This window comes from Cervus canadensis, chromosome 21 (assembly GCF_019320065.1).
Source record: "Cervus canadensis isolate Bull #8, Minnesota chromosome 21, ASM1932006v1, whole genome shotgun sequence".
Lineage (NCBI taxonomy): Eukaryota > Metazoa > Chordata > Mammalia > Artiodactyla > Cervidae > Cervus > Cervus canadensis.
This window is the reverse complement of record NC_057406.1, coordinates 35,397,788-35,422,240: the sequence shown is the minus strand read 5'-3', so window position 1 is coordinate 35,422,240 and position 24,453 is coordinate 35,397,788. Positions and strand designations below refer to the sequence as shown.

The 24,453-nt window shown below is 37.1% G+C and overlaps 1 protein-coding gene and 1 non-coding gene across 4 annotated transcripts in view; both read left to right on the top strand.

Annotated features, from left to right (window-relative positions):
- ITPR2 (inositol 1,4,5-trisphosphate receptor type 2) overlaps window positions 1-24,453 on the top strand; it is a 559,320-nt gene that overhangs the window by 164,771 nt on the left and 370,096 nt on the right. For all 3 annotated transcript variants that reach the window (XM_043440936.1, XM_043440938.1, XM_043440939.1), the window contains 10 exons: window positions 1,794-1,893; window positions 2,398-2,558; window positions 10,191-10,332; window positions 12,672-12,833; window positions 16,975-17,147; window positions 18,044-18,163; window positions 18,281-18,466; window positions 19,558-19,809; window positions 20,523-20,667; window positions 22,456-22,606. In XM_043440936.1, coding sequence (XP_043296871.1) covers window positions 1,794-1,893; window positions 2,398-2,558; window positions 10,191-10,332; window positions 12,672-12,833; window positions 16,975-17,147; window positions 18,044-18,163; window positions 18,281-18,466; window positions 19,558-19,809; window positions 20,523-20,667; window positions 22,456-22,606 — 1,592 coding nt within the window. The remainder of the gene's footprint in view (window positions 1-1,793; window positions 1,894-2,397; window positions 2,559-10,190; window positions 10,333-12,671; window positions 12,834-16,974; window positions 17,148-18,043; window positions 18,164-18,280; window positions 18,467-19,557; window positions 19,810-20,522; window positions 20,668-22,455; window positions 22,607-24,453) is intronic.
- On the top strand, window positions 7,398-7,470 carry TRNAC-ACA. The gene has a single exon. It is a non-coding gene; the product is annotated as a tRNA-Cys (tRNA).

Below are 24,453 nucleotides of genomic sequence, written 5' to 3'. Positions count from 1 at the left end.
CCAGGAAGTCCTCCCAGTGCCTTCGTGTTTTAGACATTCAAATGACTTCAAGATTCTAAGAAAGGATTTTTGTGGTGTAGGTCCTAAGGAGTTATTCATTTCTAGAATTCTTGGAAATTGCAAGTTATCATGCTCAAGTGTGGTCTCATTAGTTTGGAACTCAGCCATCTAGGTTGACTCCATAAGCATCTATAGAAAAAGTGCAGGGGTAAGACTAGGGGGAACGACCTTGGAGCTGAATAAGCTATGGCCCCACTTTCCAGATGCATAAAATACAGTGGTGAGGATAACTGAGTCCAAATGACATCTCCTGTGTAATTCCATGCAGAAGATAAGTGGTGTCACAGAGGTATTTCAGTACTGGACCTTTGCTGATTATTTGGACAATAATTGGACCTTTGCTGTTCTAGATTTTTGAAAATGTCTATCTACTTTCATTAATGAGCAGAACCATGGTGTTTGAGACTAAAGCTCTTTCCCTGAAGCCTTTGATTTTTTTTTTTTTTTTTATTTGAGTTTCTCTTATTGGCCTTAATGCTTTCTGCCTTGTGTTATAGGGATTTATGTTATCTTTTCTGCTGAACTTCTTGCAACTTGAAGGCAGAGAACTTACCACAATGGTTTTCTTTTAATGGACACTTTATTCATTTTGTTTAAGTTTCACTGAAAATGATAATATTTGAACCGGAGGAAGCTCTAGCTGTTCTTTCTCATACACTCTCTCACAATTCACCTATCATTGGTTCTTATTATTGCCGGAAAATGAATTGAGAAATATGGGACCATTGCTCCTAGGGGAAATACAGAGTTAGGTTCCTGCAAGCCTCTGGACACAGTATTTTTGTCAATCAGTTAATACTCAGCCTTGTTTTCTATGTGTTTTTGGTTAAAGACACCTCACTTAATATATATTTTTGGTTCATGAACACTGAATTCACGACCATCAGCACAGCAACTCATGCCTGGATGAAGCTTCTCTGTCGTTAGTATTTTCTCTGTAATGCACATCACAGCTTTACCCTGCAGGAACACAAGACAGCACTTCAGCACTGTGCTTGGGACTGTTTTCAACAATGAATTCCCCAATGACAATGAAAAACATGGTAATATACAGACCACGAAAAGACGCTTGTTGACAGTTCAAGAGTAGAAACGAGAAGGCAGGGCATCTCCTTGTTCAGCCTACACTGGGGATGTGAATGGCAGGGAATCAAATTTTTTGCTACTCTATGCGTGTCTGAGAAAGACTGCCAAAGTGCCCCCAAGAGTTGATTTTGGGGTTACAGATAATTTGTCACAAGTACATAATCTGCAAGTATTGAGGATTGACTACACTATATACTTTCATGTGCAAATGGTTAAACCACAGAAGGGACTACAGTGAGACAGCCATTATAACTGAGATGGTTACACAGTCAGTGCTTCTTACCTTCGTATACATCAGAATTTCCTGGAAAGGCTGGTAAAATACTCACTGTTGGACCTCACGCTCAGATTCTCTGATTCAGTGGACTGGGGTAAAACCTTGGAATTTTTATTTCTAACTAGCGTCCAGGCAATGCTGATGGTGCTGGTCCAAGGTCTAGATTTTGAGAAACACCGGTCTAGGTAATAATACTGCATGCTTTGAAATAGTCTGTAGTCAGATTTTCCCTTTAAACGTGACTGATCTACACTCAGTTAATTGCCTAAAATATTTTTACATTCATATCATGTATGAAACTGTTAAATATGTTAATGTTAAGTGTGTTCATTTTTTATAAACCACTTTTTAAATATTATTTTTCTTTTAGGAACTCATATGTTCGGTTAAGACATTTATGTACAAACACGTGGGTAACCAGTACTAGCATCCCCATAGACACGGATGAAGAGAGGCCAGTTATGTTGAAGGTAAATGTTTCTGAGAATGGTTTACTTTTCATCCAGATGTCGTGTGAATAGGATTAGGGAATGACTTTCATGTTCTTAGAACTGCACTTCGTCAATATTAGAAATTATTGCAATGAATTTCATCAAGGACTCATGCCCACCAGTCAGGTCACTGCAGGGCTGTGATTCAAGAAGATGCAGCAGAGATACCAAGAGAATGGGAGCAGCATGTGGAAAGGGAAGAAGATTCCAGAAGGGCATTTCCTCTCCTCTGTGGAAACTGAAGCAAAGGGCAAGGGTAAAAGGGAAACACTGCCAGTCGGGCTTTGAGAACAAGGCAGGAAATGGGCAGGAGAGATCTGTGTCTCTACAGCTTTTCATAGTGGCCGATGCTTGTAGGAATTGTGTTTGGATCATCTACTTCTGCTTTGTACCTCTTCTGCAGTACTAAGATGTGTTAGTACTTGAAGAGTATTGCATCATTTTTTAATAAAGCAACTAATCTTAATGGAAAATACATTGCAGATTGGAACTTGCCAAACAAAAGAAGATAAAGAAGCGTTCGCCATTGTGTCTGTCCCACTGTCTGAGGTCCGAGACTTAGACTTTGCCAATGATGCAAATAAAGTGCTGGCGACTACAGTTAAAAAGCTGGAAAATGGCACAATAACCCAGAATGAAAGGAGGTTAGTAACTTTCTAGAATGACTTTTACTTATTTATTTATCATTCATGTTTTTAAATTTATTTATTTAATTAGAGGCTAATTACTTTACAATATTGTGGTGGTTTTTGCCATACATTGACATGAATCAGTCACGGGTGTACATGTGTCCCCCATCCTGAACCCCCTCCCACCTCCCTCCCCTTCCCATCCCTCTGGGTTGTCCCAGTGCACTGGCTTTGAGTGCCCTGTTTCATGCATTGAACTTAGACTGGTCATCTATTTCACACATGGTAATATATATGTTTCAATGCTATTCTCTCAAATCATCCCACGCTCACCTTCTCCACTGTGTCCAAAAATCTATTCTTTACATCTGTGTCTCTTTTGCTGTCTCACGTATATGGTCATCGTTACCATCTTTTAAAATTCCATATATATGCATTAGTATACTGTATTGGTGTTTTTGTTTCTGGCTTACTTCACTCTGTATAATAGGCTCCAGTTTCATCCACCTCATTAGAACTGATTTAAATGTGTTCTTTTCAAAGCTGAGTAATACTTCATCATGTATATGTACCACAACTTTCTTATCCATTCGTCAGCTGATGGGCATCTAGGTTGCTTCCATGTCCTGGCTATTGTAAACAGTGCTGCGATGAACACTGGGGTACACGTGTCTCTTTCAATTCTGGTTTCCTCGGTGTGTATGCCCAGCAGTGGGATTGCTGGGTCATATGGCAGTTCTATTTCCAGTTTTTTAAGGAATCTCTACACTCTTCTCCATAGTGGCTGTACTAGTTTGCATTCCCTTTTTTCCATACCCTCTCCAGCATTTATTGTTTGTAGACTTTTTGATAGCAGCCATTCTGACCGGCGTGAGATGGTACCTCATTGTGGTTTTGATTTGCATTTCTCTGATAATGAGTGATGTTGAGCTTCTTTTCATGTGTTTGTTAGCCATCTGTATGTCTTCTTTGGAGAAATGTCTTTTTAATTCTTTGGCCTGTTTTTTGATTGGGTCGTTTTTATTTTATTTTTCTGGTATTGAGCTGCATGAGCTAGAATAACTTTTAAATCATCAAGAGTCAGTTGTCAGCTCTTGCAGTAGCTCTCAGGTGAATGAATGACTCTAAGGAAATACGTAGAATGGTTTCCATGGCAGCACACCTGCTTCTCAATGAGCAGATCCTGGTGCATGAATGAAAATGGTAACATTAAAATCTGGGGAATGTTTACATTTTTCTATTTTAGTTAGGCTTGAACACAGTTGTTTTGAGTTACTTTCTGATCTTTCCTTTTAAATGTTTCATAAGAGATGCCTTTTGATGCACTTGATTTGATATTTGGTTTGGAGTTTTAAAGGCCCTAGAAGTTTTATGCTTTTTTGTTCTTATTTATTCAAGATACATTTCTCTGCTCAAGTCCCACAAAGCAAACATGTTATATAATACCTGCAAACAGTCTGCAAAAATGTAGTTTTCTACCCTTGTAACTCGCTTGAAGAGGCTCCAAGAAACTGGATCTTTGATTCCTCCACTCATTCCATTTTGGAAATGAGTAAGAAAGAGTGATACTGATAGCCATTAGTCATTTCATCCCTACTTTATACTGGTACTATGTTAGGCACTGTAAATATATTTCTCTGGTCCTTCAAACAGCCTTGATATGGACATTATTCCCATTCTACATAAAGGGAAATTGAAAGTTTAAGCCAATCAGGTAAGGTCACACTGTAAGTGGGGTATTTAATCATACGTGTTTTTAAAGTCCATGGTTTTCCAACACACCAGAAGACAAGCATTCTCTGTATTTCTCCACTTCATGGTCTGCTATATACCTTTCAATTTGAATAAGAAAAATAAGAAATTACCAGTTTCCCAGGCAGTCACACGCTGAAACTCTCATGCACAGCTGGTGAAATGATAATTGGTATCAGGTCAGTTCAGTTGCTCAGTCGTGTCCGACTCTTTGCAAACCCATGGACTGCAGCACGCCAGGCTTCCTTGTCCATCACCAACTCCCAGAGCTTGCTCAAACTCATGTCCATCGTGTCGGTGATGCCATGCAACCATCTCATCCTCTGTCCCCTTTTCCTCATGTCTTCAATCTTTCCCAGCATCAGGGTCCTTTCCAATGAGTCAGTTCTCACATCAGGTGGCCAAAGTATTGGAAGCTTTCAGCATCAGTCCTTCTGATGAGTATTCAGGACTGATTTCCTTTAGGATTGACTGGTTTGATCTCCTTGCTTTCCAAGAGGTAATTGGTATAAGTATTTTGAAACATAGTTTGACAGTAAGGAGCAAAGTTTAAGGAAGCAGTCACTCCTCGTGTAAGTGGAATCATGCAGTGTTTGTCCTTCTGTGACTGGTTTATTTCACAAAGCAGGTTCACTCATATTGTCATATGTGACAGGATTTCCTTGTTAAAACTGTGTAGTTTTAACTGTTCCTAGGACAGTTTACACATGGTGGCAATGCAGCCATGAACAGCAGAGACTCCATTCACATCTTCATGCAATTTACGGGCTTGAGTATTGGCTCCAGTTCCTTGAGATAGCTCAGAATCTATAACAGGGGCCATCCAACATGTGATCACCAGATCAGATGTCCTTCTGATACAGAGTTAATATTTTCCTATAGCAGTGTCATTCCCTTTTGAATTTTACTTGCTTGATATTCCTGTCTTGACACCAGTATCCTTTGTTTAGTGTTCGAGTAGATGGCCTTTTTTCAATATCCATTTGTTTCAGATTTGCCAGTCATTTTGCTTTTTGTTAATGTCTTGTGAGCAGGCAAGAGCTGGATTTAAAAATATAATCTGATAGTCTATTTGAATTTGCTAAAGTTTAATTACCTTGATTTGTTAAATAATGTGTTTGGACTTATTTGAATACCAATGGGTGTCATATTTTGTTATTTTCTTTCTCCTGTATAACTTTTTTTCTTTTCTTTTTCTTTCTCCCTTTCTGTTAGAGTGGTTAAGTTTGTATTTTCTCCCCATTTTTACTTTTCTTCTAGTTTAGAGGCTATAGATCCTATTCCTATTCTTTTGCAAGTGCCCATATGGTTTGTCATACATTTCAGCTATATATTCTTTTTTACACAACTTGAAAATGTTTCTTTCTCTCATGGGAGAAAAATACTTCAGAATACTTTGATTATTCTCTGCTATTCTACTTCCCATCTGTTTTTGGGGGGGACTAGTTGTCTAGATGCATAGTTCTGAGTTTATTCTTTAAATTACTTATATCATCTATATTTTGATGTATCACTTTTTTTCTGAAAATTTAGTTCCTAAAATTATTTTTCAGTTATTAATTATATTTCTTAATGCATTTTACCTTTTGTTCTCTTTGCTTTTATTTCTTGCATTTCACTCCTCTCTGGGTTCACTTTTCTTTTTGCTGAAATTTTTTCTTTAGTCTATTCAAGGAAGTTATAAATCTTATTAATCTTTATATGGGGATGTCTTTATTTTACCTCCTTTTTAAACTGATACTTTATATATGAAATGCCAGTTTGAGAATTCTTTTTCTTTAGTATTTTAAAGTTATAACAATTATTTTCTGTTGTGTCTTGTTGCCGTTAAGAATTGTTATTCTTTATTGGCATTTTTCTTTACTTTCTGATAACTTTGTAGATTTTTTTCTTTTGTCTTTGATGTCCTAAAGTTTCACTACAATGTGTTTACAAGTAATTTTTAATTTTGTTTTTCCCACTTGACGCTTAGAGTATACTTTAAATCAGAATACTTATTATTTTTTCTTCAATTCTGGAAAATTTTTAGCCATTTTCCTTCAAATATTTCTTTTCCTCTAATCTCTCTTCTAGAACTCCTATTAGATGTATGTTGAATCCTCTTAATTCATCTCTTTTATGTCTTAACTTTCCTTTTATAATTTGTCTTTTGAAATCTGTCCTGCTTCCTAGATTGATTTTTTTGATATTGTCTATGTCACCACATTTTCTTAGAATGTGTGTGTAGTGTTTTACCTTCATGAATTATATTTTTATTTAAATGATTATAATTTTGTTTCTCAGATTTCTATTGGCTCTTTTGCATAGCCACATTTTCTTCATTTGTATCTGCCCTCTTTTATGTATATTGTCTTCTTTGGTATGTAATTGTTTTCTTAACTCTTTGAGGATTGGAAGCACACTGATTTAAAAGTTATTTTGAAATTGTACTGTTACTTGCATTTTTTTGGTAATGAAGTGGGCTCCTGGTTTTTTAGTATGATGGATGGCTTTCTTAATGTCAGTTTTTCTCTTGTGCTTTGAAATTTAAATATGCAGGTTCTTCTTGCGTGGAAATTTTTTTCTTATTCTCTCTCTGCATTCTCTCATCTTCTTTATTAATTTCATGGTTGCCTCCACCTGGCTCATCTCAACAAGTCCCGAGCCAGGTCTGATATTGAGAGCTGAGAATTCATGTCCCCTGGTAATTTGAGGTTTTAGCCATTGAGACTGCCGGCGGTTGAGTCCAGTCCTGTCTGTGTGCTTCCTGTCTTTCCTCCTGTCACCCACTGCACAGCCAGGACTGGAACAGGGGTCACAATACCTTTAGGGTTCCTTTAAGAGATGGAGACACCCTGCTTTAGTCTCTGCTTTTGTATCTTTAGTTTAGTTCCCTGCCACATGCTTTCAGTCCCCCTTGTCTTGCCAGTACTGAATATTATCCTTGCTCATCACAGTGTTTCCTATTTCATTCCTGGTTGACTGTGTTTTTTGTTATGTTTTAGGTATGTCTTTTTTAAATATATATTTTGTCTATCATGGCTGCATATGGTAAAAAAATTCACAAAAATTTTTTAGTAAAAGGAAATTAGTAAGTTTGAATGATTAAAGGACTCACCCATCTCCCTGGTGGCTCAGACGGTTAAGGCATCTGCCTACAATGCAGGAGACCCAGGTTCAATCCCTGGGTTGGGAAGATCTCCTGGAGAAGGAAATGGCAACCCACTCCAGTATTCTTGCCTGGAAAATCCCATGGACGGAGGAGCCTGGTAGGCTACAGTCCATGGAGTCACAAAGAGTTGGATATAACTGAGCGACTTCACTTTCACTTTCACCCATCTCCCAGTATAGAATTGTAATTTGGTCTAAACTGAAAAAAATCATTTTTATTTGCCACAGATGGGATGCTTGAGGTGAAAAGACAAAAATAAGGTTTCAACAGTTTTGGAGGTCAAAAGAGAAGACTCATTTTCTTGGCTATCATTACCTCATCATTAGGGGAGGTGGGCTCTGCAAATAAGGTTAATATATAGTCATTCTCAGTCAAGACTGTTAATTTTCTTCATCGTCATTCCATTAGCTATCACCAGGTTTTAATTTATTTTTAATTGGAAGATAATTGCTTTACAATCTTGTGTTGGTCTCTGCTGTAAACATTGAGAATCAGTCATAATTATATATATAGCCCCTTCCTTGTGACCCTCCCTCCCATCCCCCCATCCTACCCCTCTAGGTCATCACAGAGCACCCAGCGGGGCTCCCTGTGTTATATAGCAACTTCCCATTAGACCTGTTTTACATATGGTAGTGTAAATATGTCAAAGCTGCTTTCTCAATTTGTCCTACCCTCTCCTTCCCCTGCTGTGTCCACAAGATCATTCTCTACATCTACATCTCCACCATCATTAATTTGTAAGCCATCTGGAAGAGTTTGAAGCAGAGGCATTTGTAGTTTCCCCCAGAGTTGTGCTTTCTTAGATAACTAAACACCTGAATACAATATCCTCTAAACAGCAAGAGAAAAAAATACCAATATTTCTAAAAAGAAAATGCAGATGTATTTATGCTTGGACTGGACTTATAGATTGAGCCCTTGCGGCTCAACTCAATTTTAGTTTGCTGAAGAAGTCTGAGCTCAAAATAAATATTTTATTATTTCTCTTAAGGACAACAGAATAATTTAGAAGATGTTGAGTCACAATTTTGAAAGAAATTCACACCATATTTTGATGTGTAGAGATCATGTTTTACATTTCTGTGTTGCCCCTAGAAGTTATGTTAGTGAATCCTATTCCTAAAACATGTTGTTGAAAAGAAACAGATTGGATTAAAATTTAAAATAGGCACACAAGAAAACATAATATCTCTGGAATTTGGAGTAAGTTTATGAACCTTGGAGGTGTGCTGAATTTGGATGTGGTGGCTAAATTCTGGATTATAGGTGTATCCACTTGGCTCCACTCCCTTGCAGGAGTTGAATCTGGAGATAAGATCAAGGTGCTTCATAACTGAATACATTCCACATGTTTCTAGAGTCACTGAATCTCTTAAATTGTAGTTTTTTTGTTGATGTGATCTTGATTGATCATACTAATAACAGTGAATAATTATGCTGATGTATATGGATAAAACTTATTTATTGAAATATAGTTGATTTACAATGTTGTGTTAGATTCTACTGTAAAGTGATTCAGTTATATATAAATATACATATTCTTTTTCATTATGGTTTATTATAGAATGTTGAATATAGTTCCCTGTGCTATAGAGTAGGACCTTGTTGTTTATCTGTTTTATATATGGTAGTTTTTATCTGCTAACCTCAAACTCCTAATTTATTCCTCCCCCACGCTGTGCCTGCTTTTGTAACCATGCTTGTTTTCCATGTCTGTGTTTCTGTTAAATGTTAAAACATTGTAAATAAATTCATTTGTGTCATGTTTTAGATTCCACATACAAGTGATATCATATGGTATTTGTCTTTTTTTGTCTGACTTGAACTTCACTCAGTATGATAATCTCTAGGTCCATCTATGTTGCTCAAATGATACTATTTCATTCCTTTCTGTCGGAGTAGCATTCCATCATGCATATATATGACATCTTCTTGGATAAAGTTTATTTAAATATCTGTTAGATAGTTTTTGTAGTATTAAAAAATTCATATATGATGCACTTCCCTGGTGGTGTAGTGCCTGTATGAATTTTACAAAAACCAGTCACACAGAAAATGATAAAACGCAGGAAGGAGGAAGAGGAAAGGTAAGGGAGGGAGGGCTCTCCAGACACTTTAGGGGCCAGATGCCACTAATGTTCAAGTAATAGTTAAAAAAAATAGCCAAAATGTAGAATTAAAGGTAAACATTAGTGTATGATTTTAGGGTGTTGTGATTTTTATAGATCAGTTAATACTTTCAGAACAATTTAGAGATATGATGGCTTGCTCTTGTCTCTCTTTGCAGGTCATTTAAATTTTTCCTATTCTGTATAGGGAGAAACTGTAATGTGGTAAAGATTAGAAAATGTAGTTGAGTTGATAATAAAAAAGAACAAATTTGAGTTTAAGAATTTAGTTTAGCTGTTCTCTCATAAAGCCAAAATACCCTTCTTTGTGAGTTAGTCATGAAAAAGCATCTGCTGATGGGTGTTATCCTCTCAGCACCTCTGGTTTTGGGACTCATGGTGTTTTATTTCATAATTATCTTTGCAAATACTTGATTAGAGTTGGAGGTGGGAGTAGGGGTTGGTGGAACTGAAGAAGGGATGCTCTTTGCAAAGATTTAAGTATTTACTGTATTTGCTATTTCATTAAATGATTTTATTATAAAATACTTTTAATTTTTAATGTTTTATATTTATTTAAAAATATTTCCAAGATTAAGCACACCATAATATTTCCTTTTCTTTTTATGATAGGTTTGTAACCAAGTTATTGGAAGACCTTATATTCTTTGTTGCTGACGTACCTAACAATGGACAAGACGTTCTAGACGTGCTTATCACCAAGCCAAACCGAGAACGTCAGAAATTAATGAGGGAACAAAACATATTGGCACAGGTGATTTTGCATATTTTAGCTTTTGAATTATGGTATCAGGAAAGTTCTTGTATTAGTTTCCTATTGATGTATAACAAATTACCCCAAAACTTAGTGTCTGAAGCCAGCAGATACTTAGGTTTTCTGTGGATTAGGAATCTAGGGGTGGTTTAGGTGGTCAGTTCTTGCTCACGGTGTTTCACAGGCTGCAGTCAAGGTCTTGGCTGTGTTGTGGTCATCTCGAGGCTCAAACGGGAGGATTATTACCCAGCTCACTTGCCTGGGCCTCTCCACAGGACTGCCTCAAGACTAGGCAGGTTGTGTTCCTTAGAAGTGAGGGATCCAAGACAGAAGAAGAGAGGGCCTCCAGGTGGAGGCCATAGTCTTTTTGTAACCTAATCTTAGAAATTGTAAATCTCGTCATTTTTACCTTGTTCTCTTAGTTAGAAGCGAGCCAATAATTCCAGCTCACAGTCAAGAAGACAGGATTCCATAAGAGTGTAATTCCAGGAGGCAGGGCTCACTGGGGGCCATCTTGAAGACGGCCTGCCACAGACCTCTGAAAAACCTCCATGGTCAAACTGTCTCCAGAAAACATGCTGTAATAATGTTCTAAGTAGAATTTCCAGGGGAGCTTGGAAGCTGCCATCTCCATCTGCTTCCTACTTTTTTCCCATTTTCCCCTCAAAAAGTAGGGCAGGCTATTCATTAGTCGCAAGTGCTCTTTACAGTATTCTGGTTTTTTCTCTGAAAGTCTAGAAATGTTCCTATGCTATGTCTTCATGAAGTTGTTCATCACGTGCCAGCAAATTAATTTACTCCCTAATACTATGAACATTTGGACATGCCTACCTTCGTGCATTCTTTTTATTCTGTTAAATGCTATATAAGTAATGGGCTTCTGCCTTAATTGTGGACTGTAGGAAGATACTTAAAAAATAAAATTTATGTTATTAATATATATGCTCTTGTAGAGTTGGGACGGGAAAACAGTAGACATTATAAATTAATATTCAGTAGCTGATTGTCAGAATTTTTTAAATCAACATTTTTCTAAAATAAAATAAAGGTTGCAAATCTAATGAGACAAAGTCTTTTCTAACATTAGCATTTCTTTTGTATAAAACATTTGATTTCAAGGACTTTTAGGACCTTGAATGATTTATTAATATTATTTCAACCAATATATGTCAAACATTTTACTTCAGTATTATAAATAGAAAATTCACAGTTTAGTGAATATAGAATTATTGAAGAAACTTTAATTCATATTTTATTTCATGCACTACAGAGGATAATTCTGCTTTCTTGTATGACTCCTCATGTCTTTGCCTAGGTGCTGTTTTATAAATAATTTACTCATCCTGCCAGTTCATCTCCAGGTGATCTTACCTGCTATCTTGTTGCCTAAAAGAGTCATGCTTTTTAAATATTTCCCAACTGCTAATTTTCTTGCAAGAAGAATCTGAGTTACTGGGTATCACCAGCTGCCCATATGGCTCCTTATTTGTTTTGAATACTGATACATTCATTGATTTGATCACATCGTTATGTATACAAATAATCAGTTAATTCTTTTACCAAGAGGTTTAAAAGCAATATTTGGAGGTAGTTTTTAATGTGAGTTTTAGATGAAAAGTAAATATTTTCCTTATAGTGTTTTGATTTTAGAAAGTTATAGAGAATAATAGAAGTAGTTGTAAAGCCCATTGAAGTCAAACTATATTTTAGTTTATCTGAATATGTTCATATAACTTGGTAAAACTTAAAATCTTTAAATTTTTCATTTTATTTTTTAACCAAATATTTATTTATTTGTAGTAAGTCCTTATTGGTTACTTTAAATTATAGCAGTATGTACATGTCAGTTCCAAACTCCCAATTTAGCCCTCCCTCCCACCTTCCACTTGGTAACCATAGTTCATTTTCTAGTTTGTGAGTCTGTTTCTGTTTTGAAAATAAATTCACTTGTATGATTTTTTTTTTAGGTTCTGCATATAAGTGATATCATATGATTTTTTTCTTTTTCTATCTGACTTATTTGGGAACTTGAACACTTACCGGATTTTTTTTATTTTAATAAAATAGAATTTCTAAACAAAATGAAGCATTTTATTTAAATATTATTTTGTCACTTAATTTAGGGAATACTTTTAGCAGTATTTTTCTGTCCCTTAATATATGTTGGTCTTGTATCCCCCCAAAATCTTTCTTTTATTTTTTTACTTTACACTAATTCTACTCAAATATTACGAAAGCCTTTTTGAGTCAACTTTTTTTGTTATAAAAAAATTTAAGAATTCTAAACATGCACCTCCATTCATCAGAATAAGTCATAGTTGTTGTTGTTTTTTTAATAGGTATTTGGGATTCTTAAAGCACCCTTTAAGGAGAAAGCAGGAGAAGGCTCAATGTTGAGACTTGAAGATCTGGGGGACCAAAGATACGCTCCCTATAAGTACATGCTGAGGCTTTGCTACCGTGTGCTGAGACATTCGCAGCAGGACTACCGGAAAAATCAGGTTTAAAGATGACCTTCCTTTTTATCTTTTTAACATTTAAAGTATGGGCAAAGTTGTTTGGTTACAATTCCAAGACATAGAAATTAGAAATGGGAAATTCTGCTTTGCAGTGAAATGTTTGTCTCCTGGTCATTTATGTGTGTTCCAAAGCATTTCTTTTATAATTGAAATATTTTATAACACACAAAAATGACCTGTAAATGTGTTTGAAATGACATATGTATTTATTATTCCTTGTAAAATTAGAATTGTTGAGGGAGGATGGCTGAGTCCTCGTGTGTGCACGGTATTAGCTCCTGCTGGGCAGGAGGCATGCTGGATTTATTATGTAAAGAGGAATGAGACATTTCTTGGCATTTCTAGAAACATGTGACATAACCCATCATGTGTAGGCTAAAGAGTTCATTGTCTGGTGGAAAAAATATGATGTGCATCTGAAATGTAAGGCAGAGTCATGGAGCGGGTAGGGGAGATAAGACAGTATTGTGGGAATTCAGAGAGAGAGGAGCTCAGCTAAGGTAACCCAGGAAGGGTGCTTGGAGAAGGAAGCATTTGAATATGATAGGAATCATTAAAAAAAAGAGAATCATTTTCAGAAATTGTATGGGAACTGGCATTTTAGTGAACAGAAATTTCTGAAAAGAGAATAATAGATGCTAGAAGGGCAGTTTTATCGCAAGATACACCTAACCATGGAGGGCAGGGAACCCACGTGTATCCAGGGATATAGCTTAAAGTTGCCAACTCATGTAGAACTTCGTCTCATTTTTGTCTTAAAATATAATATTCAGTGGGCTCAGTAATATACATCTGCTTAATACAAAATTGTTTTCAATTAATTATCATTTGGTAAATTAGTGCCCCATGTTTCTCTTAGACAGTTGGAGAGATGAGTACATAGTCAGGAAACTTCGGTGATGAGTTTAGTCCATGAGGAAGGATGGTGTGGGAGTGGGCTGGAAAGGCATGTGGGCTGAGCTTTGGAGGGCTGAGGATATCTGACCTGGAGGCTGGATGTTATTTGGGAATCAGTTCAATTCAGTCGCTCAGTCATGTCCGACTCTTTGCGACCCCATGGACTGCAGCACACCAGGCTTCCCTGTCCATCACCAACTCCCGGAGTCTACTCAAACTCATGTCCATTGAGTCGGTGATGTCATCCAACCATCTCGTCCTCTGTCGTCCCCTTCTCTTCCCGCCTTCAATCTTTCCCAGCATCAGGGTCTTTTCAAATGAGTCAGTTTTTTACATCAGGTGGCCAAAGGATTGGAGTTTCAGCTTCAACATCAGTCCTTCCAATGAACACCCAGGACTGATCTCCTTTAGGATGGACTGGTTGGATCTCCTTGCAGTTCAAGGGACTCTCAAGAGTCTTCTCCAACACCACAGTTCAAATGCATCAATTCTTCTGTGCTCAGCTTTCTTTATAGTCCAACTCTCACATCCAAACATGACTACTGGAAAAACCATAACCTTGACTAGATGGACCTTTGTTGGCAAAGTAATCTCTGCTTTTTAATATGCTGTCTAGGTTGGTCATAACTTTTCTTCCAAGGAGTAAGCATCTTTTAATTTCATGGCTGAAGTCACCATCTGCAGTTATTTTTGAGCCCAGAAAAATAAAGTCAGCCACTGTTTCCACTGTTTCCCCATCTATTTGCCATGAAGTGATGGGACAGGATGCCATGATCTTAGTTTTCTGAATGTTGAGCTTTAAGTCAACTTTTTCACTCTCCTCCTTCACTTTCATCAAGAGGTTCTTTAGTTTTTCTTTTTGTGCATTCTGCCATAAGGGTGGTGTCATCTACATATCTGAGATTATTGATATTTCTCCCAGCAATCTTGATTCCAGCTTGTGCTTCTTCCAGCCCAGCGTTTCTCATGATGTACTCTGCATGTTAAGTTAAATAAGCAGGGTGACAATATACAGCCTTGACGTACTCCTTTACAAATTTGGAACCAGTCTGTTGTTCCATGTCCAGTTCTAATTGTTGCTTCCTGACCTGCATACAGATTTCTCAGGGAGTAGGTCAGGTGGTCTGGTATTCCTATCTCTTTCAAAATTTTCCACAGTTTTTTGTGATCGACACAGTCAAAGACTTTGGCATAGTCAATAAAGCAGATGTAGATGTTTTTTTTTGGAACTCTCTTGCTTTTTCTGTGATCCAGCAGATGTTGGCAATTTGATCTCTGGTTCCTCTGCCCTTTCTAAATCCAGCTTGAACATCTGGAAGTTCACAGTTCACATACAGTTGAAGCCTGGCTTGGAGAATTTTGAGCATTACTTTGCCAGTGTGTGAGATAAGTGCAATTGTGTGGTAGTTTGAGCATTCTTTGGCATTGCCTTTGTTTGGGACTGGAATGAAAACTAACCTTTTCCAGTCCTATGGCCACTGCTGAGTTTTCCAAACTTGCTGGCATATTGAGTGCAGCACTTTCACAGCATCATCTTTTAGGATTTGAAATTGCTCAACTGGAATTCTATCACCTCCACTAGCTTTGTTCATAGTGATGCTTCCTAAGGCCCACTTGACTTCACATTCCAGGATGTCTGGCTCTGGGTGAGTGATCACACCATTGTGGTTATCTTCATCATGAAGATCTTTTTTGTACAGTTCTTCTGTGTATTCTTGCCACCTCTTCTTAATATCTTCTGCTTCTGTTAGGCCCATACCATTTCTGTCCTTTATTGTGCCCCTCTTTGTATGAAATGTTCCCTTGGTATCAGTAAGTTTTACTTAAGGCAAGAACACATTCTAGTCAGTAAATTTTCCCAGCATAGAAAACATCCCCAAGGAGAATCCCCAAGAAATTGAAGTGAAAACTTTGGACTGTGGAGAAGGTTAAGCTTGCCAGTTCTGAGATGTAGCTTGGAATAGAGAGGCAGGCTGGTGGGAAGGAGAAGAAGCATATGGAATCATTCATGGGGGGATCTCCCCAATGGCTTTCTCTTGCTCTAAGAATGGACCTTTCTGTTTTCACATGGCTCTCCAGGACCTCACCCCCCACGTCAGCTCTTGTTTTTTCCTCACTGATGACTTTCCTGCTGCAACGGGCACCCTGTGTTTACAGAACTCAGAAGACTCGGTTCCACCACCACGGAACCTCCCACTTACTACTCTCATTGTTTGATGACTTCTCTCCCCATGATTGCCTCTTTTTTTTTTTTTTTAATCATTTCTATCATTTCTATCCCAGGTCAAAGGTCACCTCTTCAGCACCCATCTAAATTTGTCAGCTTTTCCCATCCTTCTGCTTGTTTCATTTCACTTATCAATACCTAAAATGATCCTATTTGTTAGCTTAATGACTGCCCTTTATCACTAGGACATGAGCTCCATGGGAGCTTGTCTGTCTTCTTTCTTGCCATACTCCTAGCTCTCAATTCTTCAACATGTGTTTGTTAATAACAAATACATCCTTTTACATAACCATACTATAGAGCTGGAATGACCTTCCAGAAATATCTATTGGATGAATTGATCTGAGCAATAAAGTGATTAATCATATTACCTTACTGGACTTTTTTCCCATTTACCTTTTTATCTGTGATTTTTTTTCGCTGATTTTTTTTAAAGATGAAAAGTGCTATGTAATTTTATCATTATTTTAAAGAGAAGATTTAATAGATCGTTGTAGTATGTGTAAAAAAAAGAAATCGCCTAGGTTCACCTGGGATCTTCATATAACAATATGGAGTTCATGCTTCATGAACAAAATGTCAGAGGGTCATTTTCATTTCTGTAATTATGCCAAAATCCTGGGTTATGACTTTTAGTGAGTGTTTGAAGAAGGGCATCTGTTATACTGGTGAGATACTTAGTTATCATGTCATAAAAAATTGTGATTTTAACTAGGTTTATGTTTGTTTTTCTAATTTGTAAGTGTAAGCACCATATTAAAAATTATTTCTAGACATATAATTTTCTGTTATAATTAAAATGAGGTCTATATTAATATATTTGCAATTCCTTCCTCAAAAGTCCTATTTATTGAAGAATTACTTATTTGCTTTTCTTTTGACAATAATTTTTAGTGCATTTTCTCTTATGAGTAAATTAATCACTGTTGCTGACCCTAATAGAACCTGTTATTTCTAAGCTGTTTGGTAGCGCATTCTGACAGTTCTTCTTCTTTGCAGGAATACATTGCTAAGAATTTCTGTGTCATGCAGTCCCAGATTGGCTATGATATTTTGGCAGAAGATACCATCACAGCTTTGTTGCACAACAACAGAAAACTACTAGAGAAACACATTACAGCAAAAGAAATAGAAACATTTGTTAGTTTACTCAGGAGAAATCGAGAGCCAAGGTTTGAAGTAGTTCATGTGTTGTTTTCTTGTGGGGTTTATGGCTTATTGCTTTATTTTCAGAACTTTTGTAAAGTTGGAATTCTTTCATGGACAAAACAGTGTTGGACTTATTGCTATGATAATTATGAATCATCATGAGTTATTATCTCATAGGAGATCAAAACCCTTTATAGATAATGTATTTAAATGTGGTTGATTTTCACTCTGATAACTTGTGTTTTTATAGTTCTCCATAGTTTTTCAAAATATGTTCATATACATGTTAATACATTGTTTCATTTAAATCCTTGCACATTCTCCTGAAGTACACTGGTCATAAAATATTATCCACATATTAGAGATGAGAAAATAGAAGCCTACAAACCAACTGGAAAGAGAAGTTAGGGTTTCTGACTCCACGGCAAGTTGCCTCTCTTATTCCATGCTGCCTTATCTAGGAGAAGTGATTGCAGAGAAGTCAAGCAGATTGACAAAGTCTTCGTAATTAGCCTGGCAAATAAGTGTTAGAAGGTAGAATTAGGCCTCTGACTAGACCAGACCGAATTCACATTGTATGCTGTCTGTCTGTTTTACTGAGTACAGTGTTAGCTTTGATCTGGCTTTGTTTTGATACTGTAAATATAACAAGTCACAGTGCTGTGGGATGAATATCACCAAATAAGTAGAAGCAAGCTTATATCATTTTTGGAAACAAGATTTGTACTGAATACAAATAATTGGATGTTTAATTTGTCTCTAATGATGTAGTAGATAAGCAACACATTAGAAAACTGTTGCATGGAAATAATATTAAAAATATATCTAGACAGTTTCATTATATCCCAAAGTATATTTTGGGACATAATTTTATAAGATGCTTTTTGCTAATTCAATTTAATTTTTTTTCTCTTGTCAGGTTTTTGGATTATTTATCAGATCTGTGTGTGTCTAATACCACCGCGATACCCGTAACTCAAGAACTCATCTGCAAATTTATGTTGAGCCCAGGCAATGCAGACATTCTCATTCAAACCAAGTAAGCCCAAATGATGGAGGCATCCTTTTATGTTCATTATTTGTAAGCAGGACAGTTCCTTGTCTTGTTTCTGAATGAACTTTTTCATAGGTTTTTGTGTGTGTTATTTATTTCAAGACTGGTCTCAATGCAAGGAGACAACCCCATGGAGAGTGCCATCCTTTCAGATGACATTGATGAGGAAGAAGTTTGGCTCTACTGGATTGACAGCAACAAGGAGCCTCATGGCAAAGCTATCAGGCACCTTGCCCAGGAGGCAAAGGAGGGCACCAAGGCTGATTTGGAAGTCCTTACCTATTACAGGTTAAGTATCATAGAGAACCATAATTCTCAGTCTCATACTGAGAGGTGATTCTCAGAAATCTGTAAATCTGTGAAGTCAGATGTCTGTGAAGAAGTTTAAGAAGTTGTATCAGAACTAGGGTAGCTGAAATACTTAGTATTATTTAAAATATTCACAATAAGTGTAAACATCTGTGTTTTCCACATATATCACTTGCTATTTTCTCATTTTCTGCTAGTTTGGAACTGTTGTGCAGCAAAGGATTTTTTCCTCTTGTTGACTGGTGTAGGTGCAGATAATCGAGTTGAGAGGGAGATAGAACTGGGGCCAGGGAAGCTGATTTGGTTGTAGAGGTGGCCTCAGAGAAGGTTAGCCAGTAGTTATGTATATATTGCTCATGGTCATGTAGAGACCTGGGACGTTGGACAAACTGGTGTCTATAGTTGTGAAAGTTCAGTGGTGGCATATAGTAGTTGAAGTTTCAGTGGTGGTTGATGTAGTCAGTATGGTGAGAGCAAGAACCGAGTTGGTGTGTTTTGAGTCTAAGGCATGGAAACCCAAAGCAGAAACCAAGACTGGGCCCAGATCACAAAAATCTGAGAAAGACAGAGAATTCCTTGTGTTCCCTGGTTTCTACAGCTGCAAAATCAAAGGCTACTTTCTGTATCTTGCAGGCTGATGAATCAAAGTGTACTGATGCCATTTGGATTGGTCACTTGAGTCATCATTGAGCATTTGGGAACTGAGTAGGTCTACACTTGGAATGTAGACGTGAGAGCCTGGAACAAGGCAGAGAGAGATGGCATCACGAGAGCTGTTATTCATCGCCTTTGGGCTTAGTGTGTTTGTAATCCTAGGAAACCAAGAACCTAGAGCTTGATGGCAGTCTCCACCAGAAACTTGTTGCTGGAACAAATGAGAGAAATTGCAACTGAATGGGCATAGCAGTGACCTCATCTATGTGCCATTCAATCACTTAACCCACTACTGCAATGTCCAGTCTCACATACACTTGGAAATACTAGAAACATAAAAGTAGATGTGGATTGATACTAATACTTAGACTTTATCTGGATAAGATAAATAATGTAATACATTTACTATTTTTAAGGTACCAGCTAAATCTCTTTGCAAGGATGTGCTTGGATCGCCAGTATCTGGCCATAAACCAGATTTCTACACAACTCTCTGTTGATTTGATCCTGCGATGTATGTCAGATGAGAGCCTGCCTTTTGACCTCCGAGCATCTTTTTGTCGCCTCATGCTCCACATGCATGTTGACCGGGATCCCCAGGAGTCCGTGGTCCCTGTTCGCTATGCCAGGCTCTGGACAGAAATTCCCACGAAAATCACAATTCATGAGTATGTTTGGGAACATTTCTTGATGACTTTAAATTCAGCTGAGGAACTCAAAATCAAATGTCTTCAATTTCTTAAAAAATTTATTTTATTGAAGTAGGATGGTTGATTTACAATGTTGTATTAATTTTTACTATACAGAAAAGTGATTCAGTTATATATGTATATATACATTATTTTTCATATTCTTTTCCATATGGTTTGTCATGGGATATTGGATATAGTCTGTACAATATAGTAGGATCTAGTTTTTTATCCATTCTATATATAATAGTTTGCATCTGTTAATCCTAAACTCCCAATCCATCCCTCCCCCAAATGTCTTCAGTTTTGAAATGGAATATAAGGAAAGGCATTTCTGTGTTCAAATTTGGCTTCTTTAACCTTCCAAATGCAAATGAGATACTCTTTTTGGAAAGTAAAATGACAACTTTTGATAATATAAATCTTATTCTGGAAACCAGTAATCAGGAAACGTATTAATAATAGGAGCAAAAGTTTGTTAAGTCTTTAATATTATGGTAGACTTTGATTTAAGTGCTTTACATGTAGTAACTCACTTCAAAACAGGCCCATTTTATAGATGAGGACACAGCATCTAGAAAGGTTGATTAATTTACTCAAACTTAGAAGTCAGGAGGTTAAAGTATATATATTTTCCAATTTAAGTAACTACAATCAATTTAACTTCCTTTAAATTCTTTCTGTGTTCCCAGATATGATTCTATAACGGACTCTTCCAGAAATGATATGAAGAGGAAATTTGCACTGACAATGGAATTTGTTGAAGAATACTTGAAAGAAGTTGTAAATCAGCCTTTTCCTTTTGGAGATAAAGAAAAAAATAAACTGACATTTGAGGTAATTTTTTTGAAACAGTTAATCTGTGAAGTTATTCACTTTACCCTGTCTAAAATGAGGTACATTGAACATCAAAGATTTTTTCCCTCTAATATTTAGGATGTTTTGATAATCTGGTAGTTAAATTTCTGAAGATATGATTCTCTCTGCCATTGATTGAAAGATAGATTTGATATTTTAATTATACCTGATATACAAAATATTTTATTTATAATTATCTGTTATATACTCTTTTTTTAAATTTTTTTTATTTATTTATTTGTGTAAACTTCATTGCATTTAATGGACAGAGAGTTTTGCATATTTATATTTTGCATACATTTAAAAAATCTCATTAAAGTGATGTTTTTAGCCTCATTAAACTAAATTGAAATTATAGTATCACTTTGAGTAGATAGTGATAAAACTAGAGAGAAGATGCCATTACCTGATACCTGAGGTATTAGGTACTTACTACTGATGTGTAACAGATTACCCCCAAACCTTGCAGCCCAAAGCAACAAGCATAATTATCTCATGTTTCTGTGGGTCAGAAATCGGGTGGTTCTGGATCAGGGTCCCTCATGAGGCTGTAAATCAAGCTGTTGATTGGGGTTACCGTCATCCGGGGTTAGATGATCTGCTTCTAAGCTCTCTGTGTGATTGTACTTCCTTGCTGGCTATTGCCTAGACACCTCATTCTTCTTGCCACGTGGGCCTTTCCATCGGCTGCCTCAGTGTCCTCACAGCATGGCGCCTCGCTTCCCCTGGGGTAACTATTTGACAGAGAGAGAGGGCCCAAGATGGAAGTTGCAGTCCTCTATAACCTGAGCTTAGAAGTGCCTGGTATCATTCTGCTGTATTTTGTTGGTGACGCCGACTAACCCTGGGGCAGTGTGGAAGGAGACCCTGTGTTGGGGACTGTCTTGGAAGCTGGCTGTCATGCCTAGAATGTCCTGTAGCATCCAGAAGACCACAAAGTGGCATAAAGAACATGTATTTCTAGACAAATTTCATGGGTAATATTCAGTTGTTAAAGTAATTCATTAATGTGACTGTTTATTAAGTGATATCCTACTGACTAAATAACTTAATATTTAAGCAAGAGGTCAATCATTCTAATGTAAACCTCGTGTAACCACCCTGATACAACTAAAATCTGTCTTCTTGCTTCCCCTGCTGACTGTTCACCAGATACCTCATATTCCTGTCACATGGGCCTGTGATGGGGTTGATGAACTGGTCTTATTTGGATTTAATTCTAAACTTGATTAATTCAGAGTTCAGTGGTTACTTTTGCAGGTATTAAATTCCTAGGTATTAATGAATTAGAAGAGGACTGCCTGAAGGATATATTTCCTGTTGATTAGAATTCTTTTTAAAATTTTTGAAGTATAGTTGATTTACAATATTATATTAGTTTCAGGTATATAACAGAATGAGTCAATGTTTTTGTAGATATACTCCACTGAAAGTTATTACAAAATAATAGCCATATTTCCCTATGCTGTAAAGTATATCATTTTTGCTTATGTATTTTATACATAATGGCTTGTACCTCTCAGTTTTCTATACCTGGACTGCTCCTCCCCACTTCCCTCTGCCCACTGGTAATCACTAGTTTGTTGTCCATGTTTAGGCGGGGTTCTTTAAAATCTACCTTTCTATTAAATCAGACCAGCTGAAAAAAAAAAAAAGAATTAGACACAATTAGACATGTCTGCACAAACTTAGATAATAAAAATTCAGTGCTTATTTTTGTTCCTAATGTTTTTCTTTTCTACCTTTTTTCTTCTTTTTCTAAATTAGGTGGTTCACTTGGCTCGGAATCTTATATACTTTGGATTTTACAGTTTCAGTGAGTTGTTAAGGCTAACAAGGACTCTTCTGGCTATCTTAGATATTGTCCAGGCCCCCATGTCATCATATTTTGAAAGATTAAGCAAATTTCAAGATGGAGGTAAGAACTTCGGAGAAAAGTTATAATCTTTTTGGCATTACTTCGAGGGGAGATAAAAAACAAATCTGTTGAGAGTGGTTGTGAACATGTACCTGGTAATATATATGTGCAAGTGAACCTTTATCCTGTGATAGGACTGAATGCCAAAAGGCTAGATTTGCTAACATGCTTCTCTTTTTAATGAAAAACTTTCAAAGACAACTTCATAAGATCAAGGACTCCATCATGCTATGGTCAGTTCACTAGTGAAAATATTATGTGTTGAAAAATAAACACTTGAGACTTCACTGGTGGTCCAGAGGCTAAGACTCCATGTTCCCAGTACAAGGGGCCCAGATTTGATGCCTGGTCAGGGAACTAGATCCTGTATGCTGCAACTAAGAGTTCTCATGCCATAGCTGGAGGAACCTCATGCTGCAACAAAGACCGAAGATCTCGCGAGCTGCAACTAAGAGCCGGTGCAGCCAAATTGGAAAAAAAGAAAATTAATATTTGAGATCATCCTGGTGTGTGTCACATGCTGGCTACCCTTCAGAGCAGGGCAACAGAAAAATGCAGAGAATGGGTACATGCAGGGTCACACCAAAGAGGCAGTGGGTGCAAAGCCATTACAGAAGCAATACAGTACAGCGGGCAAGAGAGCATGTGCATTGGAGTCAAGAGTGCCTATGTTCCAATTCTGGCTTGACCACTTTTTATTAACTTAGGCAAGGTACTTCTCCTCTCTAAGAGTTTCTTTTCTATTTGAGATATGGTGATGAAGTCAGTTTTCATTCCAATCCCAAAGAAAGGCAGTGCCAAAGAATGCTCAAACTACTGCACGGTTGTACTCATCTCCCACACTAGTAAAGTAATGCTTAAAATTCTCCAAGCCAGGCTTCAGCAGTACGTGAATGGTGAACTTCCAGATGTTCAAGCTGGTTTTAGAAAAGGCAGAGGAACCAGAGATCAAATTGCCAACACCCTCTGGATCATCGAAAAAACAAGAGAGTTCCAGAAAAACATCTATTTCTGCTTTATTGACTATGCCAAAGCCTTTGTGTGGATCACAATAAACTGGGAAATTCTGAAAGAGATGGAAATACCAGACCACCTGACCTGCCTCTTGAGAAACCTGTATGCAGGTCAGGAAGCAACAGTTAGAACTGGACATGGAACAACAAACTGGTTCCAAATAGGAAAAAGAGTACGTCAAGGCTGTACACTGTCACCCTGCTTATTTAACTTACATGCAGAGTACATCATGAGAAATGCTGGACTGGAAGAAGCACAAGCTGGAATCAAGATTGCTGGGAGAAATATCAATAACCTCAGATATGCAGATGACACCACCCTTATGGCAGAAAGCGAAGAACTAAAGAGCCTCTTGATGAAGGTGAAAGAGGAGAGTGAAAAAGTTGACTTAAAGCTCAACATTCAGAAAACTAAGATCATGGCATCCAGTCCCATCACTTCATGGCAAATAGATGGGGAAACAGTGGAAACAGTGGCTGACTTTATTTTTCTGGGCTCAAAAATCACTGCAGGTGGTGATTGCGGCCATGAAATTAAAAGATGCTTACTCCTTGGAAGAAAAGTTATGACCAACCTAGACAGCATATTGAAAAGCAGAGACATTAGTTTGTCAACAAAGGTCCGTCTAGTCAAGGCTATGGTTTTTCTACTGGTCATGTATGGATGTGAGAGTTGGACTATAAAGAAAGCTGAGCACAGAAGAATTGATGCTTTTGAACTGTGGTGTTGGAAAAGACTCTTGAGAGTCCCTTGGACAGCAAGGAGATCCAACCAGTCCTTCCTAAAGGAAATCAGTCCTGAATATTCATTGGAAGGACTGATGCTGAAGCCGA